Source organism: Phocoena sinus, chromosome 3 (assembly GCF_008692025.1).
Source record: "Phocoena sinus isolate mPhoSin1 chromosome 3, mPhoSin1.pri, whole genome shotgun sequence".
In the NCBI taxonomy this organism is placed as follows: Eukaryota; Metazoa; Chordata; class Mammalia; order Artiodactyla; family Phocoenidae; genus Phocoena; species Phocoena sinus.
In genome coordinates this window covers 24,787,022-24,813,473 of record NC_045765.1, presented here as the reverse complement: position 1 = coordinate 24,813,473, position 26,452 = coordinate 24,787,022, and the positions used below count along the sequence as shown (strand labels likewise).

General features: G+C 39.3%; 1 protein-coding gene and 1 pseudogene across 4 annotated transcripts in view; one reads left to right on the top strand and one right to left on the bottom strand.

Annotated features, from left to right (window-relative positions):
• Nucleotides 1-696: 696 nt before the first annotated feature.
• Nucleotides 697-26,452, bottom strand: part of UBTD2 (ubiquitin domain containing 2) — a 58,896-nt gene continuing 33,140 nt past the window's right edge. For all 4 annotated transcript variants that reach the window (XM_032626200.1, XM_032626202.1, XM_032626203.1 and 1 more), the window contains exons 2-3: nucleotides 19,557-19,793; nucleotides 697-4,417 (exon numbers count right to left, since the gene is read on the bottom strand). In XM_032626200.1, coding sequence (XP_032482091.1) covers nucleotides 4,020-4,417; nucleotides 19,557-19,793 — 635 coding nt within the window. In that variant the 3' untranslated portion in view covers nucleotides 697-4,019. The remainder of the gene's footprint in view (nucleotides 4,418-19,556; nucleotides 19,794-26,452) is intronic.
• Nucleotides 18,581-18,671, top strand: LOC116752446 (annotated as a pseudogene).

Genomic DNA, 26,452 nt, shown 5'->3' with positions numbered 1-26,452 from the left:
AATCACTTTGTCAATGTGCAACAGACAAGAATACTGCCTAAGACTGTCATTCATAAGTCACACGTAATAACTGAAATCATGTTAATTACTATGAACATTCTCTGTATTTACTCTAATAGTCATGAGATTTCGATAACACACTTATGAGTAATGCTTAGCAGCCAAAACTTTTGTCTTCCCCACAACGGTACTACAAAAACTAAATGGAGCTAGCGGGAATCCCCTGGCAGTCCAGTGGTTAGGACTCCATGCTTTTGCTGCTGAGGCCATGGGTTCAATCCCTGATCGGGGAACTAAGATCCCATAACACAAAGTAAAACCACATGACACAGGTTTCCACCTAGACTGTCAAAGATCAGTAAGTTGGTCAGGGACTTCCCTGGTGACGCAGTGGTTAAGAGTCCGCCTGCCAATGCAGGGGGCACGGGTTCGAGCCCTGGTCGAGGAGGATCCCACATGCCGCAGAGCAACTAAGCCCACGTGCCAGAACTACTGAGCCTGCGCTCTGGAGCCCGCAAGCCACAACTACTGAGCCTGAGTGCCACAACAGCTGGGCCTGCACGCCTAGAGCTGGTGCTCCACAACAAGAGAAGCCACCGCAATGAGAAGCCTGCACACCGCCACTAAGAGTAGCCCCCGCTCACCACAACTAGAGAAAGCCAGTGCACAGCAACAAAGACCCAATGCAGCCAAAAATAAATAAATAAATAAATTTATGGGAAAAAAAAAGTTGGTCAGAACATAGGAAAATAAGAGCAGTCATATTGCTATAGTATTAAATTGGTTAAAATCTATTTGGAGGGCAATTCAGCATCTACTCCCTAAATGTATATACTGTTTGATATAGCAATGTACATAGACGTAAAGATGTAGCTATAGAAAAGGACATTTCACAGTAGCATGGTTTATAGTACCAAAAGACTAGAAACAGCCAGACTGACCTGTGGTACTCCAGACAATGGAATACTACTGCACCTGTAAGAGGAATGAAGCAGATCTAGCTCAACGTATATGGAACAATCTCTAAGACTAACCATTTTAGAGAAAAATCAAATGTATAGAATAGCATATGTTATTTATGGAAAAAACAGGGTAGGGCGGGTAAATATACTCACATACACTAAAACAGTGGTTCTCACATTGGAATCCCCAGACTAGTAGCAGCAGCATCACCTGAGAACTTTTAGAAATGCAAATTATTAGACCCCACTCAGACCTACTAACTCTGAACCTCTGGGGGAAGAGCACAGCAATCTGTGTTTTAATAGGCCTTCCAGGTAATTCTGATGCATGCTGAAGTTTGAGAACCACTGTGGCAGAGCATCTTTAAAGCTATCCAGAAAACTGGGAACAGCTGTTACCTCTGGGGAGAAGAAATGGGATAGGAAGAACAGGCATCTTCAGAGAGACTCTTCACTTCGGTATGTTTGGATTTTTTTCCCCATGTGTATGTATCACTTATTTTAAATAAAAATTAACAATCAAAGCCTACCACTTTGATCCAAAATGGATAAAGAAATGAGCTCAGTGCTTCTGAAAAACTGAATTATGGGTTTTGGTTTACAGCATGATTCTTAAAAGAAAAAAACAACAACCTATTTGAGACCAAGATTTCAATGCAGCAAATAAAGTAGATCTATAAATGACCATGTATGGTTTGACATAGTAGAGCCTAAGTTTGGTAGTAATGAACTTGTTAGTTACTGAGCTGGGAGGTTTTAAAAAGGAGAAAAACCTTTTTAGAGGTTTTTTGTTTTTTTTTTTATCAGAATGAAGCAGATTACCCTTATTGTGGAGAGTAGTAATAATTAAAAACCCAGAATAAAGGCAAAGACAAAGAGAAAAATTGAACTTTTTTTTTAAAAAAAGCACAAAAACCCTACATACTAAAATTGTACACATCAAGTATTGGTCCAATCTTATATCAATCTATTTACAATTAAACAGCACCATGGTTTTCTCATCTAGGTTAGTTAAATGCCCAGAAAATTGTTAATTCAAAGTACACGTTCCTTTAAAATAAAATAAACTATTAAGAGAGCTCCAATCCTCAACAAAAAAAAACTACCAACTATAGATTATTATATCACCAAATTTACTTAAGAAAAATAGATTTGAACACTTTTTTTGTCCTCCAGTTGACAAACTTTGAGAGATGTTGCTGTTCAATGTGACACACAAATTAATAAGGAAACATTTTGATGACAGGGGCATTATATTGAAATACCCTCGCATATCTCCACCTCCATATATAAAAATACTCCTTTGGAATTAATGCTGCTGTTGCCTCTTGAATTTAGATTCAATTATCAGTAAACCTAAATTAAATGTAGCCACATCTTTAAAATGATTGTATGGAAAAGAGAAGCAGTTAAAGCTCTCAGAAACATGATATGTTACAATTATAGATATTATGTGCAATCAGGCTATAGGAAATTTAATAGTATTTTAAACATTACATTTAAACTAGTTTCATTTTGCCATTAAAATTAATAATGGTGCTTCACATCCAAAATACATGTGAAGGTTTGATTATTTCTCATTTGAGAACAAGGTAAGTGCCTTCTTGCCTCTACTTTTCCATCTCATGGATTCTCAGGGGTTCAGAAATCACTTGGTAGCCCCCTTCTCACTTATGGGACCAACCTTGAAAAGGCTCCAAATTAAATATAATCCTTGGCAGCTTTGTTCCAGTCCTAGTACAGAAGAGTCAGGTTATCTCACCAAATTTTTCAGTCCTCTAATATAATCTGCAGATGCTTCTTAATTTGCCTCTTTGCTAGGAAAGATGAGAGAGGAAAATTCTCATCCACCACAACTACAGGTAACAGTGAACTATGGAAAGCACTAAAGTATAAAGCAACGTATCAACATTTGGTCTCACTGTCGATGTTTAAGTGATGTCAGTAAATATTTCACTCTAGCAAATTATGAGTTGAAATTTTTTCTAAAAGATTGAAGACAGGCACAATTCTCCCAGGCACAGACAGAATGGGTTTTCCTTACACCCTTCCTGCAAATTGGGGGAGAAGAGATAATTACTTTATTATCCTACAGTAGGAACAGCTGTACTTGATTCCATGCATTCCCTGGGATTCCCCTGAATCCCTGGAATGATTCAAGTACATTCCCAGCTGTACTTGATTCCATGCATATCCATGCATTTGGGGGCACAGTCAGCTCTGAAAAGTTCTAAGCAGAGTAGGTAGATCAATGAAGGTTTTACATAGTAGTGTCCTTCTAAGCCTGGATATGAAACAGCTTCATTATACAGACATTTCAAAATACCTATGCAGCAAGAGGACAATAGACTTTTCAACTAAGTTATCAGCTGAAAGTCAGAGATCTGAATGCACTGACTCAATTATTGCCTAGTGTTCCAGAAAGGTGCCTGCCACCAACGTGCTGGAAGACACCAAAATTTAGTGTGAATGTAAACAAGGAGCTCAACATATGGGGATGGGGAAAGCAATATTGAAACACAATTTGCCAGTCTATACTCCTTTATGGCTAAATATCAATTGAGCAAGGAATTAAGACCAGAAAAGAAGAGAACCTCAAGTACTGCTCTTTTCAGTTTCCATTTTAAAAAGCTCAAATTTTATAACTGTTATTGATGATTTCTGGAAATTGTATTTATTTTTTAAGAATTTTATATTCACAGGTGCTTGGTGCTGTTCTGCATGGATGCAATGTTCTATTTACAGTCCAAATCATTTAAATACAGCCATTATATAGTTGTTGGGTATTTTAAAATAAATGGTTATCTATTTCTTAACTGCCTCTTGAATTAGAAACTGTAATTACATGAGTCTCAAAGGCTGGCTCTTTGTGTTTTATTAATTATTTTCGTTGGTCTCCATCACAGATGGAAGTTTTCACTGGTAATTCCTCAGAACTAAATCCATTCATAAGGAATTCAGAGCAGTGAAAATAAATTTCACGCCATAGAGTAGGAAATGATAACAACAACAATAAAAAGGAGCAGGAGGGATCTAGGGACAGCCAGCAGGACCAGTTCAGTTCTCAACTGGTGTTGGGTTTTGCAAAGGTTGGCTCATTATAACCTGTACAACATAGTCCTTTGGGATCTTCAGCTCTTCCAACTTCATTTTGTCGGTGAGAGGTCTGCCAGAAAAGAACCACCGCTGACTAGCCGGTTCCACTCCTTCTGCTGCATGTAGCCGCCTCTTCATGTGGTACACTGTGTCTGTGCTGCGGACCGCAAGTTTGAGGTCCTTGCCGGTGGAAAGGCGCAAACGGAGCTGAGATTCATACCCCGAATTGGGTGGTGGCTCAGGAATATCCAGAGTCTCTATGTCGCTCTTTTCCTCTATCATGTTGATTGGTGGTGCCAAGCAGTAGACTGGAAGCTGATACCTATTCCCCAGTTCATCATAGCACTCTGTAAGTGCACCTTAAGAAAGAGAAGATATGAAAAAGAGTTTAATCTAAATGAATGCATTTTTCTTTACATCTTGCAAAATGCTCAAACATCTCATTGGCGTGCCACTGTAGAGAAAAAAATGTAAAATAAGGCCAATCTCTGTCAGTGATCATCAATAATTATTATCAAGACCCATGACCAGGGCTTCCCTGGTGGCGCAGTGGTTGAGAGTCCGCCTGCCGCTGCAGGGGACGTGGGTTCGTGCCCCAGTCCGGGAAGATCCCATGTGCCGCGGAGCGGCTGGGCCCGTGAGCCATGGCCGCTGAGCCTGCGTGTCCGGAGCCTGTGCTCCGCAACGGGAGAGGCCACAACAGTGAGAGGCCCACGTACCGAAAAAAAAAAAAAAAAGTAAAAGAAAGCACACAAAATTCCAATTTACTAATATTATCAATGCTTAGACCAAATTAATGGGAGATGCCAATTACATTGGGATATCTTTTTAGGAAATGAATCAGCTAACCTTAAAAAAAAAAAAAGGCAAAAACCCCAGATCCCTAAGCTCAATTCTCCACAACACAGTGTTCCAGAGTGGTTCTCTTAGTGCCTAGACTTCCTAAGTTGAAGTACTCGGCCGGAAGTCCTCAGTCCAAAGAGATCACAAACTAGAGATGACAAGCTTACCAGATGCCATTGTCTCATGGCTTATGTATGGATCTCATTAGCACAACTACCACAGAAATGACTGAGGTGTTTTATTTAACCCAAATTAGTCAATCTGTTACAGAGAAGCTTTGAGTTAAAAAGGAAGAACAAAAGAGGCATGAGGTTTATAACTGGCTAGCTCAGGGGAGGGGGAAAAAAGTGTTTATGGTTTAAAAGAAGGTATTCATGGTTAATTTCTTTATAAAGTATAAACCATTGTAATTACCAGAGCTTCCCCTGCGGAACTTGAAAGCATACTTAATGGATGTTTTATTTTAAGGTTATTCATAATGTGTCTTTTGCTCAAACTGGAACATTTAATGTCAGCTGATTATCAATTTGGATAAAAACCAAAACTATCTACCATATTCAGAACACTCATACACAGGCTAATGAATATGGGGCGTGGACACTGAGAAATGGTTACCAATGAACAAATGACTTAATAAACTGATCTCCATCAATAGGCTGAAAATCCAAAGCATCCCAAATGATGGTGACTGGAACAGTCACCAATCCACCAAGGGTTGAACTGGGCCTGCTTTCTAAGTTACATAAGATGGGCTGGGGTGAGAACTCAGGCACCAAGCATTAATACACGCGAATCTCCCCTTTCCTCTGTATTTAAAAATAATGTTCAGCCTCTGTGTTATTCACTAATCTGAACACTGCTATGACTGTAGAAATAGATATGCTTCAAGCCCAGTTGTGATCACCAGCAATTCCCTACACTAGTAACCATCACACTGCAGTATAAATACTATTTATAAATAGTCAGTTGTGCAAACTTCACTGTTTATATACTTGATATAGCCTTGTCCTAAGGCAAAGAAACCTCAGTGCCTTTCAGGTGGGCTGACCATTAGGAAAACTAGCAAAGAGAAGGTGGAGAGTTCACTACAGACTCATCATCTCTCTCAGGAAAATACCTTCAGATATATATCCCATTGATACTGGGGCGTCAGTAATGTCAGCCTGATAGGAACAAGAACATATATATTTACATAACTGTTTTGCTAGAAAAACATTCTCTAAGAGAGGCACCATTCTAAATCATTACCTTTGGAATCAGGAGACCAAGATGATATTCCCAGCCTTGTTATTAACTAGGTGTACAACCTTGAGCAATGTTCTTTAACCTGTAATACTTCTCTCAATTAGCAAAATGAGGCAGGATAAAAAAGACCTCTAACGTGATTTCCAGGTTTGCACATGCTGCTTCATCTTCATGCACCACAAGAGATAGAAAATAAAAGTGCAAACCAAAGCTGTCAAACTACAGGCAGAACAATGTCTTGACCGAAAGACAGCCTATATTTTTAGCCTCCCTAGAAACCAGGACGAGAGGTGCCACGGCAGCCTCTAGCACAGTGCTGAAACAGTAGTGCATGCCAAGCTTAAAACAAATGTACAGTCTAACAGGCACTCTGGCTCTTCCTAGAGCTGAATACTCACTCTTTCATCACAATAGAAAGCTGAGTCTTTCCCCTTCTGCCCTTCAGCCCAGCAAGGCAGGGGTTCAGTTTTCAGACTCAAATGGGTGAGAATAAAAACTCCATTGAAGAGGTACAGCTGAAGATGGCATATCTTCTTATTCCAGCTCAGGCAGCCTCCCATCTACGAGGCTGGAAATCAGCTATCCAGACTCTGTTGCTTAGAAGCTCCCATATTCCAATATTTTGGGGAAAGGTAACTTGCAACTTATTTAACATGAAGTTTCCTGGTTTATTCCTTTCCTCACTCCTACCAGTCAAACTATACTGTAATCTGAGTTATAAATATGCTCTAGTTTTAGATTAAACAAAAAACTAAATAGGGGAAGAATTCAGGCCATGAAGTCAAACATCATTTAATTACATTTTTAGGCTGCAGTTTTATGGGTTACCCTATCCCCAAATTAAATATCTGGGATCATAAAGTATCAATAAAAATAATCAATATAGCCCAGAGCTGAATATTACCCCAAAATTACCTATTCAGAGCAAAATGACTCCTCTGCAGGCTCAAACTCTTTTGAATAATATACTCCTAAATCTTCCACCACTCTATGGCCCCATATCTCTTTATTAAAGAAAAAACTGCTCTGCTAATAGGGTCTCTAATCACACAATCTCTTTAGGACTTCATAAAGATCACTAGAAAACAATTCTCGCGTTCCAGAGTTGCTGCATGAACACTTACTAAACACCTAGAAGTGTGTAGGATATGTCACTGGCACTAAGTAGAGAAGGTTACAAGAGAGCCAAGACTGTCCTTGACCCCCAGGAGCTTATAATCAAGGTGAGCAGACACAGCATACCGACCAAAGATTTAAATACAAATTGACACTGAAAATCAAACATAGGAGCTGAGATATCACACAATAGAAATGTGACTAGAGTTGGTAGAGCCAAGAAGGAAAAATTCTGTAGAAATAGTGTGTTCTGGGCATGACACAGAATACAAATGTAGGGCATCCCAAGAAATACGAATGATATGGAAACAAGAATTAGTACAAGAGGGACTTCCCTGGTAGTGCAGTGGTTAAGACTCCACGCTCCCAATGCAGGGGGCCCGGTTCAATCCCTGGCCAGGGAACTAGATCCCACATGCTGCAACTAAGAGTTTGCATGCCACAACTGAGGAGCCCTCGAGCCACAACTAAGAAGCCCGCCTGCCTCAACTAAGGAACCCGCTTGCTGCAACTAAGACCCAGTGCAACCAAATAAATAAATATTTTTTTTAAAAGAAGAATTAGTACAAGATAAGTAGGGGATAACAAGTGGCTCTGCTGAGGTGGAATACACAATCAATGGTATGAAATTACTAAACAGAGAGCAATAGTGAAAACCTGATAGGAGGGTTCAGGAGTTTAGACTTAATACCCTAGGAAATTTCTAGAGGAGGCTAGTATAGGTCCATGTGGCTAATATAGGTCCATGAGTCATTCATCCAACAAATATTGAGTGCCTACTATATGCCAAGCAATGTTTCAGGTGCTAGGGTTATGCTAGTGAAGAAGACAAAGCCTAAAGATTATTTTATTATTTGCATGAAGGGAGAGTGACTGACTGGAATCAGGGGGCCCTGCTAAAATGACTGGCTGACTAACAATGCAAAGAAATGGATCTGAGAGAACTGGTGGTAAGGGGCGAGACCTAATGATAGGTTAGGAAAGGAATCACCTAACCAGGAAATAAGAGTGACAGAGAATTTAGGGTTACAAGATTCTCTGCTTGGATTCTTTCTTTGTTTTTAATTTACTTATTTATGTATTTATTTTTGGCTGCGTTGGGTCTTCGTTGCTGCGCGCGGGCTTTGTCTAGTTGTGGCAAGCGGAGGCTACTCTTCGTTGCGGTGCACAGGCTTCTCATTGCGGTGGCTTCTCTTGTTGCGGAGCACAGGCTCTAGGCGTGCAGGCTTCAGCAGTTGTGGCACACAGTCTCAGCAGTTGTGGCTTGCAGGCTCTAGAGCGCTGGCTCAGTAGTTGTGACACACGGGCTTAGCTGTCTGCTGCATGTGGGGTCTTCCTGGACCAGGGATCGAACCCATGTCCCCTGCACTGGCAGGCAGATTCTCAACCACTGCGCCACCAGGGAAGCCCTCTGCTTGGATTCTTAACTGCTTCAGGTTCAGGGAGATACTTCAATTGAGTTATCTGAAGGTAACTGAAGAAGCATATTGGGAAAAGGGTAAAAGCAGTCTGTAGCGTAATAAGTTTAAACATAAAAGCAAACACTTAAGAGGGCTTACTAGCTCTGTCTAAGCACTTTACATACATTAACAATCCTCACAACAGCCCTCTAAGGTAAGTCTATCATACTCATTTTACAAATGGTAAAATTGAAGAAGAGAGAGGTAGCTTGCCCAGGGTCAGAGATAGTTAAGTAACACAGTAAAATAATCTGATTCCTGAAGAAGTCAATGTGTAACATAGGGATAAGGCTATAGGGCTTGTGACAGCTCTACGAGACTCCCAGGTTAATGATATGGTTAAGGAGAGGAAGAAATATGCTTGGAAAAAGGCAGAGGACAAACACCAGAGGGATGAAGAACCAAATGTGAATCACAAGGAGCAAGAAACCAACACTCCAAATGCAGCCCAACAATACGTTTGCCAGTGATGTTAGTGACAGGTCAAAGAAGCATCTGGAAGATGAGGCAAAAGAAAGTGTTGACTAAGAAGTTTCAGTGCTGCGAAGCCACCACATGTAGTGACAAAATGGACCTATTACTATCACTGTCTCATCTTTGATATTTGAGAGCAATGTGTAAAAAACAGGGCATGGTTAGAAGAGAGCTTTGCTTAAAGAAACACTATTTAAACACAGAGGGAAGGAACCACTCTAAAAGTTGATAACATAAGGATTTTTTTACGTTTCCAAAAATCACTCCTAGCTATGTTTGCATATGCAATTTACAAAGGGCTTTTAATCATCACCCACTGGCCACTGACGGTGCAGTTCATCTAATAATTCTTCACTAGCTCTAAAGACATTCTAGCCAGGCTTGCTTAGATTGTTCACCTAAGTACTTGTCTTTTTTTCCCCTTCTCCTCAAAAACCCATTATAGGCCTCATTCAAGTCCTAGCAGAGACAGATGGCCACCGGGATAAATGACTGCCAGGCCACGGCTTCCGCAGGTCAGGAAGCCCTGAAAGCTCCCCAGGGTAGGAAGAAAGCTGCCAAGACTACCTTCTGTTCTGATTTCATACATAATTTTTTTTTTTTTTTTTTTTTGGTGGTACGCGGGCCTCTCACTGCTGTGGCCTCTCCCGTTGCGGAGCATAGGCTCCGGACGTGCAGGCTCAGCGGCCATGTCTCACAGGCCTAGCTGCTCCGCGGCATGTGGGATCTTCCCGGACTGGGACACGAACCCATGTCCCCTGCATCGGCAGGCGGACTCTCAACCACTGCGCCACCAGGGAAGCCCCATACGTAATTTTTTGAAGTTGTTTTTATTTATCTTCTATCTAGATGACTGGCTCAGATGTTCTATTTTCCTTGGTCAACACTTTTCTATGGCTGTTTTTAATTAGGCTTCAAAATATTTCACAAGAAACTTATAAAGACTAAATTATATACCAAATAATAAAAATAGCTTTACTACATGCCAGAACGTCTAACACTTTACTCTTTCTCAAGTAGCTTTCAGGTTAAAAAGAAAGACGTCTTTTTAAGCATTCGAAGGCCTCACTGGTTTTCCCTCTATGTTCACTCCTGCAAGACTGCAGCTCAGTCTTAAAATTTTTACCACGTGAGACTTGCAGAGCTACATGAACAAATCTGCAAAAGTTAAAAATAAATTTTTATGTAAGGAAACTTTTGAGGATATTAAAATGTTACCTTGATTGTAGTGATGGTTTCATGGGTGTTTACATGTCAAAGCTAACCAAACTGCACACTTTAAATATGTGCTGTTTACTGTTCTTCAATATACCTCAACAGAGTTGAAAACATTTAATATTTAAAACATACTAGCAATCTGATGTAGAAAACGGTCCTCCCAAAATTAATTAAGAAATTAGGAAAGCAATATCCTAGAACTGCAAGGCTTTTGTCACATTGGGGGTTTCTTCCAAGGATGAGAAAAGACGTCTTTATTCTCGACTTCACTTTTCTAACTGATCCAGAAGGCGTGAACTCTTCATAAAACATGACTTCCTAAGACAACAGAAGACCTAAACACATAAGTGAGTTGGACACAGCTAAAAAAGAAAGGAACACTGAAATAACAGAAAGAATGGGAAGGAAAGAAAGAGTGGGTTAGACCTATGATTCAGGAAGCCCACTGTTGAGCCTGACAGAGGAAAAGAAGACTGGAGAAGCAGTAAATGTGATAGAAGGAACAGTGGCTTTGGAGCCATCACACCCAAATTTTAATTTGAATCCTAATCTTGGACATATTCAGTCTGTTTCCTCAAGGACTATACTATCTACCTCACAAAGTAGTTGTAAGGATTAAATAATAAAACACATGCAAAATTGACTAGTACATATAATGTCAGTTCCCTTCTCATACAAGTTTTAAATCTCAGAACCAGACTTACGGAGAAGAGCTCACCAATAGCAATATCACAAAGGATCAAAGTTTCATAATGTTTGAGCCCACTGCTTTACGCTTCATGGGGTCCTTTACAAACCTCACAATAATGTCAAAAGGGCCATCGAAATTACCCTTCATCCAGGTGTTATGAGCCGTCTTTCAGGACTAACTAATTACAGGCTCTCTCATGCAAACACTTTGCTGGGAATTATATTAAGCTTATGTCTGATAGTCAGGCTTTAGGAGAAGCAGGTTCAGTTGTCTCATTCCACCAAATTAGCTATTAAGACTGGGATTCAGAAGTACCAAGTCTATCATCTCCCCTAGCAAGCACGGGTGAAAAGTGGCCTAGTTTGGATGTATTACCAAAGTCTTACGATGGTTAGACCATGATTAAGAGCTTGTGTAACATTTGGCCACATTTCTAACGGGACACTGATCTTTAATTCCAACTCTTTAAAAGGAACAGAGGAACAGACCAGCAGCACTCAGGCACTGGTTTATTTGGCTGACCTGGCTTTACAGAAGTGGAAGTCGGTGCAGTACACTTCCTGGGACCACATCAGAAACCCTGCTTTCCGTCCACCCCCACCACCCAGAATGGCAAAGAAAGGAGGTCTTCTTCAGAGACAAGCCTACTGACTCAGGGACAAACTCCCACCTCAGCTATTTTAGGCCCTTTGCTGCTCTACCTGAAGAAAAAGGGTGACAGCAGCCGAGGAGTGGATAAAGCTACACTGTGTAACTCCAAATCATTTTTGTTTCGTTGAGGATAGAGAGGAAAAGGATATAACATTTAATTGATGATTAGTCAGTCATCAGATCCTTTATTAAGGCCCCATTTCATTTCTAAACACAAGTCTGGTAAAAATCCTCTGTCTCTCATGTATGTACAATTTTCATGCTTTCGTTCTTAAGCTTTATGTTCATAAATTAAGTTTATTAAATGACAAATTCTTATAGGGACCTTTAAAGGAATCAGAATTCATGGCTTGCTTTTTTTTTTTTTTAATTTATTTTATTTATTTATTTTTGGCTGCGTTGGGTCTTCATTGCTGTGTGCGGGCTTTCTCTAGTTGTGGTGAGCGGGGGCTTCTCTTGTTGCAGAGCACAGGCTCTAAGCACCCGGGCTTCAGGAGTTGTGGCTCGCAGGCTCTAGAGCGTAGGCTCAGTAGTTGTGGCGCGCGGACTTAGCTGCTCCGCAGCATGTGGGATCTTCCCAGACCAGGGCTCAAAGCCATGTCCCCTGCACTGGCAGGCAGATTCTTAACCACTGCACCACCAGGGAAGCCCCATGGCTTGCTTCTGAATGGGCGTCTAACACACTTAAAGGAAAGAGAAACAAGGCCTACACATATGCATTTCCTATCTGTCCATGTCTGAGAGAATTCACTTGTTTCTCTTTAGTATTAATAGAAGTATATCATTTTAAAGTATTCTAGGGACTTCCCTGGTGGCGCAGTGGTTAAGAATCCGCCTGCCAATGCAGGGGACACGGGTTCGAGCCCTGGTCCAGGAAGATCCCACATGCCATGGAGCAACTAAGCGCATGCACCACAACTACTGAGCCTGCGCTCTAGAGCCTGCAAGCCACAACTGCTGAAGCCTGTGCACCTAGAGCCCGTGCTCCACAACAAGAGAAGCCACCGCAATGAGAAGCACGCACACCGCAACGAAGAGTAGCACCGGCTCACTGCAACTAGAGATAGCCTGCAAGTAGCAGCGAAGACCCAATGTAGCCAAAGATAAACAAATAAAATAAATAAATTTATAAAAAAACAAAGTATTCTATATAGTGTGGGAGAGAACTAAAATGGTACACATGGAATTAACACTGAAAATTACTCATGTAGTAACTTTACAGAAAACACAGATGAAATGTCCTGACCCTGTAACTTAGTTGCTTTAGTTACCGTTAGATCTAGGACTTGAGTTCAAAACCCAATTTCATGACTTCTACCTCGGAAAAATAATGTAACTTCCCTGTGCTTCAGTTTTCTCATCTGTTTAAAATGTGGACTGTTGTAGGTGATTATCACAGGCATGAGAATTAAATAACATCAATTCAAAACATGAACTGATAGTATTCTATTATTTCTGAGTCTCAGACCAGGAGTTCTTTTCATCATGTTGGCTTCCTATACACAGAAATGCTCTATTTATGCTATTTATAAGTGCCTTAGTTTTAAACAACTTAAACTGCATTATACATAATTTAATTTATTCACATTTGATATATTCTGAGACAAGAAAGACCAGGAAAAAGAAAAAAAAATTCTGGGCAACTCCTTTCTCACCTGTATTTTGAAGGTGACTAAAAAATAAAAGTTTTTCAAGAATTACTATTTTCTATCTCACATATCCTGAAGAATGAGAAAGGACAAAAGAAAATGGCCTTCAAAAGTCCAACTGAGGGCTTCCCTGGTGGCACAGTGGTTGAAAGTCCGCCTGCCGATGCAGGGGACGTGGGTTCGTGCCCCGGTCCGGGAAGATCCCACATGCCACGGAGTGGCTGGACCCGTGAGCTGTGGCCGCTGAGCCTGCGCGTCCGGAGCCTGTGCTCCACAACGGGAGAGGCCACAACAGTGAGAGGCCCGCGTACCGCAAAAAAAAAAAAAAAAAAAAAAGTCCAACTGAATGGGTAATAGCGAGCAGCTACTCCTCCTATACAGGGAAGATTAAGAAGGGAGCTTTTACACGTGAATTGCAAGGAGATGGAAAACACATTAATTGTAGATGCTAAAGAAATAAACAACAACCTTTCTAGAAAATTGGAAGGTAGGGAAAGGAGTAGGCAATTTTAAAAATCTTTTTAAATCTTCTGAATAATAATTTTAAAAAAGCATTAAATCCTCCTCTTTACCAGATAAACAGATACTGTTTCTGAAAGAGCTCTCACCGAAAATATCTGAATAGCCACTATGAACCAGACTCTGTGAAATATGAAAATAAAAACCACCTTCTTTTCACCATGTTTATGCTAATTTGGGCATGCCATTTAATCTATAAGCTGGTTTCACAGGCAAAACACTGTATTTAGGAATGTTTTTAGGAATTTCAGGTAGTGACAAAATAGCACTCAATTAGAAAAAGGAAATAAACTCTTTAAGAAATTTAAGACCATGAGTAAAAAATGCTGTGTTAATAATGAAAACTAAAGCTCTTCTAGGATGGGGAGGCTGTGGAAAAGAAGTAGCAGACATTAGAATCACAGAGGGAGCTTTTTCCACAATAGTACACTATTACACATGTCCATATCATCCTCTACCTGAGTCATAATTTCCGAAGTGAAAATATACATTCATATGTAAAATCCCCAGGTAGTTATGACACCAACTTCCCTCTTAAAAATCCCTACTGCCATTTGAGAATAACAAACTAAAGACTTCTCACAGATATCAATAGAGGGAGATAATTAAAGAGCACAGAATTATTTTGTGCTTGGACAGGCAGGAATATAATAAATATAACCTGCTGACTGAACACATTAATTATCAAGGGAACCACTATAAGAGAAAGAAAAGAAAGAGAAAATATGGGGAAAAGAGTTTTTTGTTGTTTCCTTGAAACAACAGAAAAGGTAACTATCATCACAAGAAAAAAGGCCATTGACAAATACATAATTTTTATGCATAAAACACTGACACTAAATACAATTTAAATCAAAAAGGGCATAATCCTTGCTTACTTTGAGCATACGATCTAAAATAACAGACAACACAGATACAAACAACATTTACAAAGACATTTTCATATGGTTTTCAAGGTTTAAAGAACTTTATATATAAAGTTAAATATATATAATATTTATACTGGGAAGATAATATGAATAAGGTTGAGATAACAAAAAGATTATGGGAAGAGAAGAGAGGATGAGATGAAAACAAAAAAGGAGATTTTTGGAAGAAAACTTAGGAGTGTATATCCTAGGATCTCTTCAGGCTGTCAATCTATGATTAGTTCAGCAATCTTATGGGTAATACTGACAGATGGAGATGAAGGGGATGGGCATGGATCAGGTGTGAGATGATGCTAAACTAACAATGTCCTCACTGCTAGGTGTCTAATTAATAAATCTACTACTAAAAATAAATTAAAAAAATAAAAAATAAATCTACTACTGGGCTTCCCTGGTGGCACAGTGGTTAAGGATCTGCCTGCCAAGGCAGGGGACACGGGTTCGAGCCCTGGTCTGGGAAGATCCCACATGCCGCGGAGCAGCTAAGCCCATGCGCCACAACTACTGAACTCGCGCTGTAGAGCCCACAAGCCACAACTGCTGAAGCCTGGGTGCCTAGAGCCCATGCTCTGCAACAAGAGAAGCCACCGCAATGAGAAGTCCGCTCACCACAACTAGAGAAAGCCCGCACATGGCAACAAGGACCAAACACAGCCAAAAATAAATAAATAAAATAAAAATTTAAAATAAATCTGCCACTATTGTTGCTATTGAATCAACATAACCTCAAAATTCCGTTAGGCATATGCCCAAAAGAAGGGTATCCTAAAAGCCAAAGAAAGATGTTACCGGTAGACAGTACATCCAGAAAATGACTGAAATCTATAATTTAGGTGCAAGGAATTTACTTGTTAATGTCAGAGTTCAAGAAATACAATCCTTGAGAGGGCAGACAGCAGAGGCAAGAAGAACTACAATCCTGCAGCCTGTGGAGCAAAAACCACATTCACAAAAAGACAGACCAGATGAAAAGGCAGAGGGCTATGCACCAGATGAAGGAACAAGATAAAACCCCAGAAAAACAACTAAATGAAGTGGAGATAGGCAACCTTCCAGAAAAAGAATTCAGAATAATGATAGTGAAGATGATCCAGGACCTCGGAAAAAGAATGGAGGCAAAGATCGAGAAGATGCAAGCAATGTTTAACAAAGACCTAGAAGAATTAAAGAACAAACAAACAGATGTACAATACAATAACTGAAATGAAAAATATACTAGAAGGAATCAATAGCAGAATAACTGAGGCAGAAAAACGGATAAGTGACCTGGAAGACAGAATGGTGGAATTCACTGCTGTGGAACAGAATAAAGAAAAAAGAATGAAAAGAAATGAAGACAGCCTAAGAAACCTCTGCGACAACATTAAACATAAAAACATTCGCATTATACGGGTCCCAGAAGGAGAAGAGAGAAAGAAAGGACCCTCACACCAGTCAGAATGGGCATCATCAGAAAATCTACAAACAACAAATGCTGGAGAGGGTGTGGAGAACAGGGAACCCTCTTGCACTGTTGGTAGGAAGGTAAATTGATACAGCCACTATGGAAAACAGTATGGAGGGTCCTTAAAAAGCTAAAAGTAGAATTACCATATGACCCAGGAATCCCACTACTGGGCATATATCCAGAGAAAACCATAATTCAAAAAGACACATGCACCCCAATGTTCATTGCAGCACTATTTACAATAGCCAGGACATGGAAGCAACCTAAATGCCCATCGACAGACGAATGGATAAAGAAGATGTGGTACATGTATACAATGGAATATTACTCAGCCATAAAAAGGAACGAAATTGGGTCATTTGTAGAGACGTGGATGGATCTAGAGACTGTCATACAGAGTGAAGTTAAGTCAGAAAGAGAAAAATAAATATCGTATATTAACGCATATATGTGGAACCTAGAAAAATGGTACAGATGAACCGGTTTGCAGGGCAGAAATTAAGACACAGATGTAGAGAACAGACGTATGGACACCAAGGGGGGAAAGTGGTGGGTGGGCGGTGGTGGTGGTGGTGGGATGAACTGGGAGATTGGGATTGACATGTATACACTAATATGTATAAAATGGATTAACTAATGAGAACCTGCTGTATAAAAAAATAAATAAAATTTTAAAAAAAGATACAATCATCAGCACTACTATTTATTAAGTGTTTTTTGGACTATGGTAAGCAATTTACATGTTTTATAATCACATTTAATCAATACGACCACCCTACAATGTAGGTACTTACAATCCATATTTTACAGATGAGAGAAATGAAGCTTACAGAAAAGAAGCAATTTGCCCAAAGGCACATAGCTATAAGTAATACAGTAGAGGCAGGAAGTAAGGCTAGGTCTGATACCAAAGCCTGAGCTAAACAAGAGCTAAAGCCTATGCAATATTTTAAACTCAAAATATGAAGTACTTTGGGATGGTTAGGGTTTAATACAACAAAATGTATCCAAAGTAAAATTTCAATTAAGTAATTACACCTAAAAGATGGAAGGGATTTCACCAATACCAGTGAGGTGTAGGTAAAAACATGTAACTAAATAGCTAAGTTATAAACTAATGGTGAGTTAGAGTACCTGACGAAATATAATTCAAAAGTCCACCCAAGAAACATTATTGATAAGTTTCAGGTATGAACAAGGGAAATCAATCAAGGGTACCAATGACAATAATATTAATACACATAAAGTTATTACAGAGCTTTCAAAGAGGAAAGCTTGAGGAAAGTCAATTTGACTCTTTCACGCTAAAGCAGAAAATATTCCTTAAACATAGAGGGGACGAGTTGAGGCTCATCCAATATTCTCAAATTTCCAAGAATAATTCTCCCCAGTCTGTTGGTTGGTGGGGCTGCCAGGATCATTACTTTGCGGTTCACACAGATAAACAGAAATGAGGGACTTGAGTTTTTAGAGATCTGAGCCCGTTTCTAATAGGATATGCATAGGTCCCTACCTTAAATGTAACAGAGCTGTTATGCCTCCATGAACTTGTAAACAAGGCCATAATTAACAGAACAAAATTAGATTTTCCCATAGGTAACTATGACAGGTACAAAGTAAGGAAGTCAAAGTTCCAAGGTTCTGGGCCTTGGGCTCCTAAATCACAGATAAACACCACCCCCACCCCACTCGCGGGCCTGTACAGATACCAATATATTCTGCTTTTAAAATATAGGATGTAAGCAGTAAAAAGAGATGGATGATAAAACTAACTGTAAAGGAAGGCCCTTCCCTTTATATTATATAAAGGTAGTATTTGAAGACAAATTATAGAACTAAGAAAGGTAATGGAACAAGGTGATGTCCACTCCAGTCATGTAAGAAGTAAAGAATTCAGAGACTATCCATGAAAATAGGGACTAAAGAGTCATACTAAAACTGCATTCTATTATAAACTTTTCAAATGTAGGACGGATTATTTTTACACCTGCGTAGAAAAAGTGATCTATATATAGTGATCTATATATATAGGGTGCTCAATGTTATTAACCCAAGCCCATCCTAATAAGGTTTTATTACTAAAGAACAGAAAAGCTATGGAATATATATTTTTAAAAGTTTCTTGGAAGCACAATTAATTCGGGAAATTAATGGAGATTTGGAACACTGGAAAGGATACTAAGTTAAATACCTTTTATTTGACAAAGAGTCAAAGCCGATGATTAAACAGTGAAAAGCACTGTTCCTCTGAAAATGTAGACAAAGTAAGATACTGAACGATACTTGTGTTTCTCTTCAGATCGTATGAATCTTTCACCTTTTACTAAAAATTCCCATGGGGGGGAAAAAGAAAGGAAAGAAGAAAAGAAAAAAAAGGAAGATACTGCAAACAAAACAATGAGAGTATAATAATAAATAGAAAACTATTCAACGAAATATAGGATTATATCGGGCCTAAAGAGACAACTTAGAAAAATATTAACTTGAAAAACTGAAAAGTCAATTTATAAATATAGTAATCAACAGAACAAGAATATAATATACTGTAAAATTAACATTTGAATCTTAGTATAGCATGAAACTTTTTTGTTTCTAATCAAGGAGACTAAACATGAGGATATGCATGCATCCAGCATACATGTGTCCCTGGAAACATTCAAAGCTTATGGTGGTCGTTAGAGTCACATTCCTAAGCAAAGGAGAGAGGTTTCTAATAAAGCTCAGGGATACAGTCATAGAAAACTGTCCTTAAGAACATGTGAGACTCACTTCTAAGTTCAGGTTTGCTCATTATGTTAAAAACAGACTTAATGAGAAAGGATAATGACTAAAGGTGTGTCCACTGAGTCTCCATGGCTTCTGAGATCTAAACTTGAGACTACCTCTCTAGTGCTAGCAGGAAACCAGTGAACTAGAAGCTCTAGAAGATTGGGGCCGGGGGGAGGCCTTGATGGAGAACTAGATTAGACGGAAGTTAGAAAATACAGGTTTATCAAGTGTTCTCTTTCTTGATATTAAAAAATACACATACACACACACACACACACACACACACACACACACACACACAGAGTAAACCTATCTCCAGCTAAAAAATATACAAGAAGCAAAGAGGAATGTTCCTCTTTGCTACATAAAAAAAAAAAAAAAAAAAAAATAATGCATAGCAGGAAAATGAACACTTCCCATTTGGTTTCTTGCCATTAGAAAGGAGCTGATGATGTTCCACTTTGTCCTTGACAACAACCAAACCTACCATGTGGTAACGTTATGTTCGCACCATCAATGATTGCCTGTGCCAGTTCATGATCATTGCTTTCAAAAGCATGTGCTGCAGCCTTCAAGGCATCCCAAATCTCTTTACGGCCTTCAAAAGCTGGTGCAGTATCCCAAAATTCATCTCTCTTGCTGCGTAGTTGTCCATCTGTCATGGGATAATCACTTTTCCATTTGGGTTTCTCCTTTTTCAAAGGCTGGTTACGACCTAAAGCGACTGAGAAGAAAAATAAAAGGCTGACATCAAAACCAAAATTTATAAAAGATGTTTTAATAGCTATCTGGCCATTCTTCTTTGGTTCTTTCATCAAAATTATAGCTGGAAAGTTGGCCCACTAGCTAACTCTTGCATTCTGAATTCCCCTAACCTATTTTATTTTAGATCTACAAGAGCAAATGGAGATATTAGGTGGCTCTACCCAAATCTTCCAGTGACAAGTTAGTAGCTCTTTTCCATTCAGTCTGCCTTCTCCAAAGGAGAATTTTTGTTTGTTTTTTGCGGTACACAGGTCTCTCACTGTTGTGGCTTCTCCCGTTGCGGAGCACAGGCTCCGGGCGCGCAGGCTCAGCGGCCATGGCTCATGCGCCCAGCCGCTCCGCGGCATGTGGGATCCTCCCGGACCGGGGCACGAACCCGCGTCCCCTGCATCGGCAGGCGGACTCTCAACCACTGCGCCACCAGGGAAGCCTGAGAATTTTTTAAATTATCTAGAAAAATCGTAGTAAGTGTTCCATCAGACAGCAGTGGCAGAATTTAAAGTCAAAGGATAGCATAAAAGAGAGGTGAGATACTAGGAGAAACCAAATGGCATATGTCCAAGGGTCCTTGAATCTCAGGACGCTTGAACATATGAAGCCGGAAAGCAGGAACTGAGAAATCTCAGAGGGAAAAGACTACTTTGTGGTATCCAAAGGAAGAACAGCCAAACCACCAGATCCACGAGGAAACCTGATCATAGAAAAGCTTCCTCTAGCACTCTGTTCTGGACATGAGTCTAAGGAACTGTAAATATCTTTCCCTGAAACTCAAATATAGAAGCTAATTTAGAAAGGGATGAGGGAGAGAGGTAGTGCTTTACTCTTTAGAGGGACCAGGATTGGAACAGGCGATCCTTGATACTAGGCCAAAGGAGAAGTGCCCAACCACAAGGAGAAGAACTACAACACCCTACTCTAGTTTTAATCCAAGAGGAGAAGAAAAAAGAGGGTAAGAGTCCACTCCTTTTTTGCTCTAAGTGGCAGCGTGGCTCCTTAGAGAACGTAGTAGTAGTGCTATAACGAGTCTGATGCAGCTTCTTTGCACCCAGATACTTACCTGGCATATGATCACTGATCTCATACTGACATACAGAGACATTCTTATCTTACACAGAGCCACAGATAAGAAATTGTTAAACAGAAGAACAGGTAAAAAGAAAACTGAAGCTCCATGGAGTGTTGGGTAAGAGTGGGTGTGAAATAAATGACAGAGTGGGTAGGAGGGAGAGGGTGTATATCAAAATTCAATGTTCTATATTTAATTGCAGGAAGAATACTAATTTAAAAGAAATTACTCTCAAAATGGTTCTAAAGAATTCCTGATACCAACCATTCCCTCACTGGCCCAGGGTCAGATGAAATTTGAGTTATTCATAACAGAAATAAAACAAAATAACTCTAGCCCCTAGGCAATCTCTACATCCTATACCAGGCTATATTTCAAGATGACGGGACCAATTCATGCTGCAAAGTGTATCTGGTCTGACACCTGGAGTAAACCATGCTCTCTTCACCCAATCTGGCCACCTTATTTCAAGGCAGCACATCAGGTCTCATCCCCTCACCTTCAGAACACCCAAAGGTGTTCAGAATATGTCAGATAATCACATTCCACCCCCTACTGATTCCACCAACAAGGTAAAATTAAAGGTAAATTTTATTTTCTGCTCTATTAACCTTTAGATGAGTCAGAAACAGTTTAGAGACAACATTCACTATTAGTTTACTGAGCAGGGAGTGGAAGATAAGACATCACTGAGTAGATACCTATTTGAATAGGTAGCTAATTCAATACGCAAATAAATACCTATTTGAATAAAACTTCATGTCTACTTGAAGAGCTCCAGAGAATTGTCTAATGTCTATTAGACAACTGTCTATTGTCTAATTGTCTAATGTCATATGTATTAAATGTACCAGAGAGAAAGTTGATATAACTGTAATTGTGGGAGAATCGCAACGCAAAGGCAAAGACAACAACAAAACCTCCACGATCTCGGTACTTAAGCAAAGGAAACTGAAAGGTCCTCAAAGAGAAGAACCCAACAGAAAAACTAGCTCACAGTAAAGGTAGAAGATACTCTGGAAAAAGTAAAAGCACCTTCCTTACAAATATGACAGCTTTATTTTATCTCCCCTCACCTGTAGAAGGCATAAGAATAAAGTCAAATAAAAAGTATAGATGGGACTTCCCTGGTGGCACAGTGCTTAAGAATCCGCCTGCCAATGCAGGGGACACGGGTCCCAGCCCTGGTCCGGGAAGATTCCAAGTGCCGCGGAACAACTAAGCCCGTGCGCCACAACTGCTGAGCCGGCGCTCTAGAGCCCGCGAGTCACAACTACTGAGCCCACGTGCCACAACTACTGAAGCCCGTGCACCTAGAGCCCATGCTCCGCAACAAGAAAAGCCACCGCAATGAGAAGCCCGTAAAAATAACTTTGGAAGTATATATGAATTTTTAAATCTTCAAACATTTTTGCAAAAATATACAGACTAAGTCTTTTTTCTTTTCATGATTTCTGAACAGAACCTGACATTCTGAGACCATAAAACAAAGTACCTGCCTTAATTTTTCCTCACCGAAAAAAAAAAAAAGAAACAAAAGATTAATAAAGAAATTAATTTTTTTTTAAAAACCTAAGTTATTTCAGAAAACACCCTTTTTTCGCTATCAATACACATTTACTTTCAAAACTTTGCCAAAAACTCACCCTTCTCAGAAGCCTCTTGATAACATTCATCTACACCTTATCTTCTCTTTCCTTGTAACCTTTCAACATTTCTTCCCAAAGATGTGACAAATAAATAGATCTAACATGTAAAAACCCCAAGAAAGATTTGCTTCTCAGAGCTAAATATCGATAAGAAATACAATCTTAAATATTTTTACTCCACAACTGAATGCATTTTGCAACTCATTTTGACATTTTATTGGTAAAAAACAATGATCTCTGAAGTGAAGTATGTTTGTAATTGTTTTCCTGCTTTTGGTTCCTCTTTTGAAAACTGAATTAATATTGGGACTCTTCAAATGAAGTAAGGAGAGGCCATTAATGCACAGGTACTGTAGATATCACAATATGACTCAAGAAATAATAGCTCTAACAGACTGAAAACTCGAAGTTTTCCTAACACAACATTCAGGTAAAAAAAAAACTGAATATTTAAAAAGATCACAATCAAAGGGAAAAATGTTGTTCAGAAGAATTCTGAAGACTTTAAAGCAACACGGAATAGAACTCGGATAATGCACCTATTTTAGATTGACTATAGAGTCTTAAAATCGTGAAAATGAAAGGGAAATTTTTCTGTCACTTCAAGAGTTAAGAATAGATCCTACAGAACCCTTCTGTAACAGATTGTGCTAGCTTAAAAGGATAGTTGTAAAATATTTTATTCTCACGTAAATTTAGAATACACTATATATACACATACGCATACATATATTCCCTAAGGCAACTAACTGCCAAAATAAAAATAGGGATATGGGGCTTAAAATGCCTAAAATACGAGCATCAACATGCCAAAAGTCAATACCAAACCCGTATCTGCTCTACTGTCTGAGAATTTAGAGATGGAAGAGACCTTAGATAGTTTGAGCAACCTTACTATTTGACAGAAGACCTAACGAGGATAAATGACTTGCTCAAGGTCAAAAAGAGCCAAGACTAGAACCCAGATGACTAGATTCAAAGGCCAGAGCTCTCTTTGCATTATAGCACTCCATGTCTTACCAGAGCTGAGAAGTATGTTTTCTTTTACAAACCAAATCAATTATGAAGGTTCACTCAAAATAAAGCATGTGTTGAGCTGTTTTTCTAGTATCACTCATCCATCTTTCACGGGCTTCATTATGACCAATGGAATGTCTCTGGTACGACAAAGGAAAAGCTAACCAAGCAGCACCAGCTCCCCAACTCCATCCAATTTACCACCTAATTCATTTCTTTGGAGATATACTCACCAAAGAAGAATCGTATAAGGAAAGAGGTAATGCAGTTTTCTGGCCTGTCAGCATCAACTTACAAAGTACTCAGCATCTATACCACATTAGGCACTAAAGATCACATGTATGCATACTTACTTAAGTAACTTAGATACATCATTTTTTTATGCTACAATTTAATACTAAATAGAAATGAGAACTTTGATTGTACTTCTACCCTAAAGCTTATAAAAATTAAGCAACTAGAGCATAATTTTAAAGGCATATATAATAATTTCTAATGTTGTTTGAGCTACCTTTATTGAGGGGGAAAAAAAAAATCAACATAATGACCTCATATCGACTTCCTGGCCCTGTTTCTCAGAGTATAAGTCTACTTACCAATGGTCTGAGCATACAAACAGGCAAAAGGAAAGCCTAACTGCAACATAATGTTTCAAAGACTTTTTTAATGATGAGTCTTATTAGAAATGTTACAAAAACATACAATTAAATCACACACACAAAACAACTTTATTAAAAAGGGCAACATTACATAAAATTGGGACTAAGAATATGGTCACCTAACACCAGCACACTGTACCTTTTAAGTAATACATTAAACTTTCAGATGGTTCATTCTACCGGGGGGTAGGGAGGTGGGGAATGGCTTTATCCAGCATTACATTCTTTGGAATGCAGGGACCTTTTCTTCTCTCAATTTACGGGCAGTTTGGGGGAGGGAAGCACACACAAGTCAAGGATGCCCACAATTTCCACTACTATCTAACACTGTGTTGAAAGTACTAGCCAGCACAAGCAGACAGAACAATTAGAAGTATAAGAACCAGAAAGGAAGAAAACCGTCTCTAACTGCAAATGATATGATGGGTATGACTGGAAAATACAAGAAAATCAGTGCTAAAATGAAATGATAAAAGAAATTAACATAGTAACAGGATATAAAATGTAGGCCTTCTTATATATATAAAATACCCAGCTAGAAGAGGCAATGGATGAAAAGGTCCTGTTTATAACAGAAACATAAAAGATATAATACTCGGAATGCAACAACTCAGGAAAACTTTTTTAAAACCCATGAAAGATGCAAAAGTAGACTTGAACAAAATGAAGACATCTCTTGTACTTGGACTTCAACATTATAAAAATGTCAATCCTTCTAAAGTTAACACCTACATTTAACATGATTCCAGTGAAAATAATTTTTTCAAAACTTTTTCTCATGCTAGATGAGTTGATACTAAAATACATACAGGGGACTTCCCTGGTGGTGCAATGGTTAAGAATCCGCCTGCCAATGCAAGGGACACGGGTGTGATCACTGGTCCAGGAAGATCCCACATGCCGTGGAGCAACTAAGCCTGTGTGCCACAACTACTGAGCTTGTGCTCTAGAGCCTGCGAGCCACAACTACTGAGCCTACATGCCACAACTACTGAAGCCCATGCACCTAGAGCCCATGCTCCACAACAAAGAGAAGTCACAGCAATGAGAAGCCTGTGCACCGCAACGAAGAGTAGCCCCCTCTCACCACAACTAGAGAAAGCCTGCACGCAGCAACAAAGACCCAATGCAGCCAAAAATAAATAAAATTAAATAAAATTTTTTAAAATTAAATAAAAGGGAAAAATAAGAAAAGAAAGGTTCTTTCTTACTGACAAATGCTGGTAATAAACAAAGAAAAGAATGACATATTTAAAAGAATCATTCTTTAGAACCCCATAACTGATTCAGGTAAGGATTATCGATAAATATACTAAAGCATCATGGGTAACAGGATACACAGGGTGTCAGAGGATCACCCCAAAATATTGTGAACTGCTAAGGAGAAATTACACTGTAGATACCTGACATTCATTACCTTAACCAAGTGACCAAACTTAGTCTCCTGATGTGCTGCAATATGAAGTAAACAAAACAAAAATGAAGTGTTCTTACCCAAAATGTTTAACTTGACTCTAATTAAACTTCTAAACCTAACTTCTCATTTATAGGAAATACAAAGACTAAAGGAAAAAGTTAAAACATTTTCAGACATTGCCAAACATCCCCTCGAGGGTAAAACTGTCCCCAGTTGAGAAACACTGGTCTACACCAAATGAGACAAAATATGAACTTTGGTTGAAACCCGGTATGGAAAAAAGTTATAAAAGATAATCTGGGACAACTAGATAAATCTAAATAAGAATAGATAATAGATGTCATTAAGAAATTACTTTAACATTTTCCTAGGGGAATTCCTTGGTGGCACAGTGGTTAAGAATCCGCCTGCCAATGCAGGGAACGTGGGTTCGAGCCCTGGTCCGGGAAGGTCCCACATGCCACGGAGCAACTAAGCCCATGCGCCACAACTACTGAGCCTGCACTCTAGAGCCCACGAGCCACAACTACTGAGCCCACATGCCTAGAGCCCGCGCTCCGGAACAAGAGAAGCCACCACAATGAGAAGCCTGCACACCAGAACGAAGAGTAGCCCCCATTTGCCAAGTAGAGAAAGCCTGCGTGCAGCAACGAAGATCCAACGCAGCCAAAATAAAGAAAGAAAAAAATTTTGTAATGACACAGCAAAACAGTCTTATTCATGAAGTAGAGGCATGCTGAAATTTTTAGAAGTGTTACAATGTCTACAACTTTCATTGGTTCAGCTGTTAAAATGGGGAGTGTGCCTGTA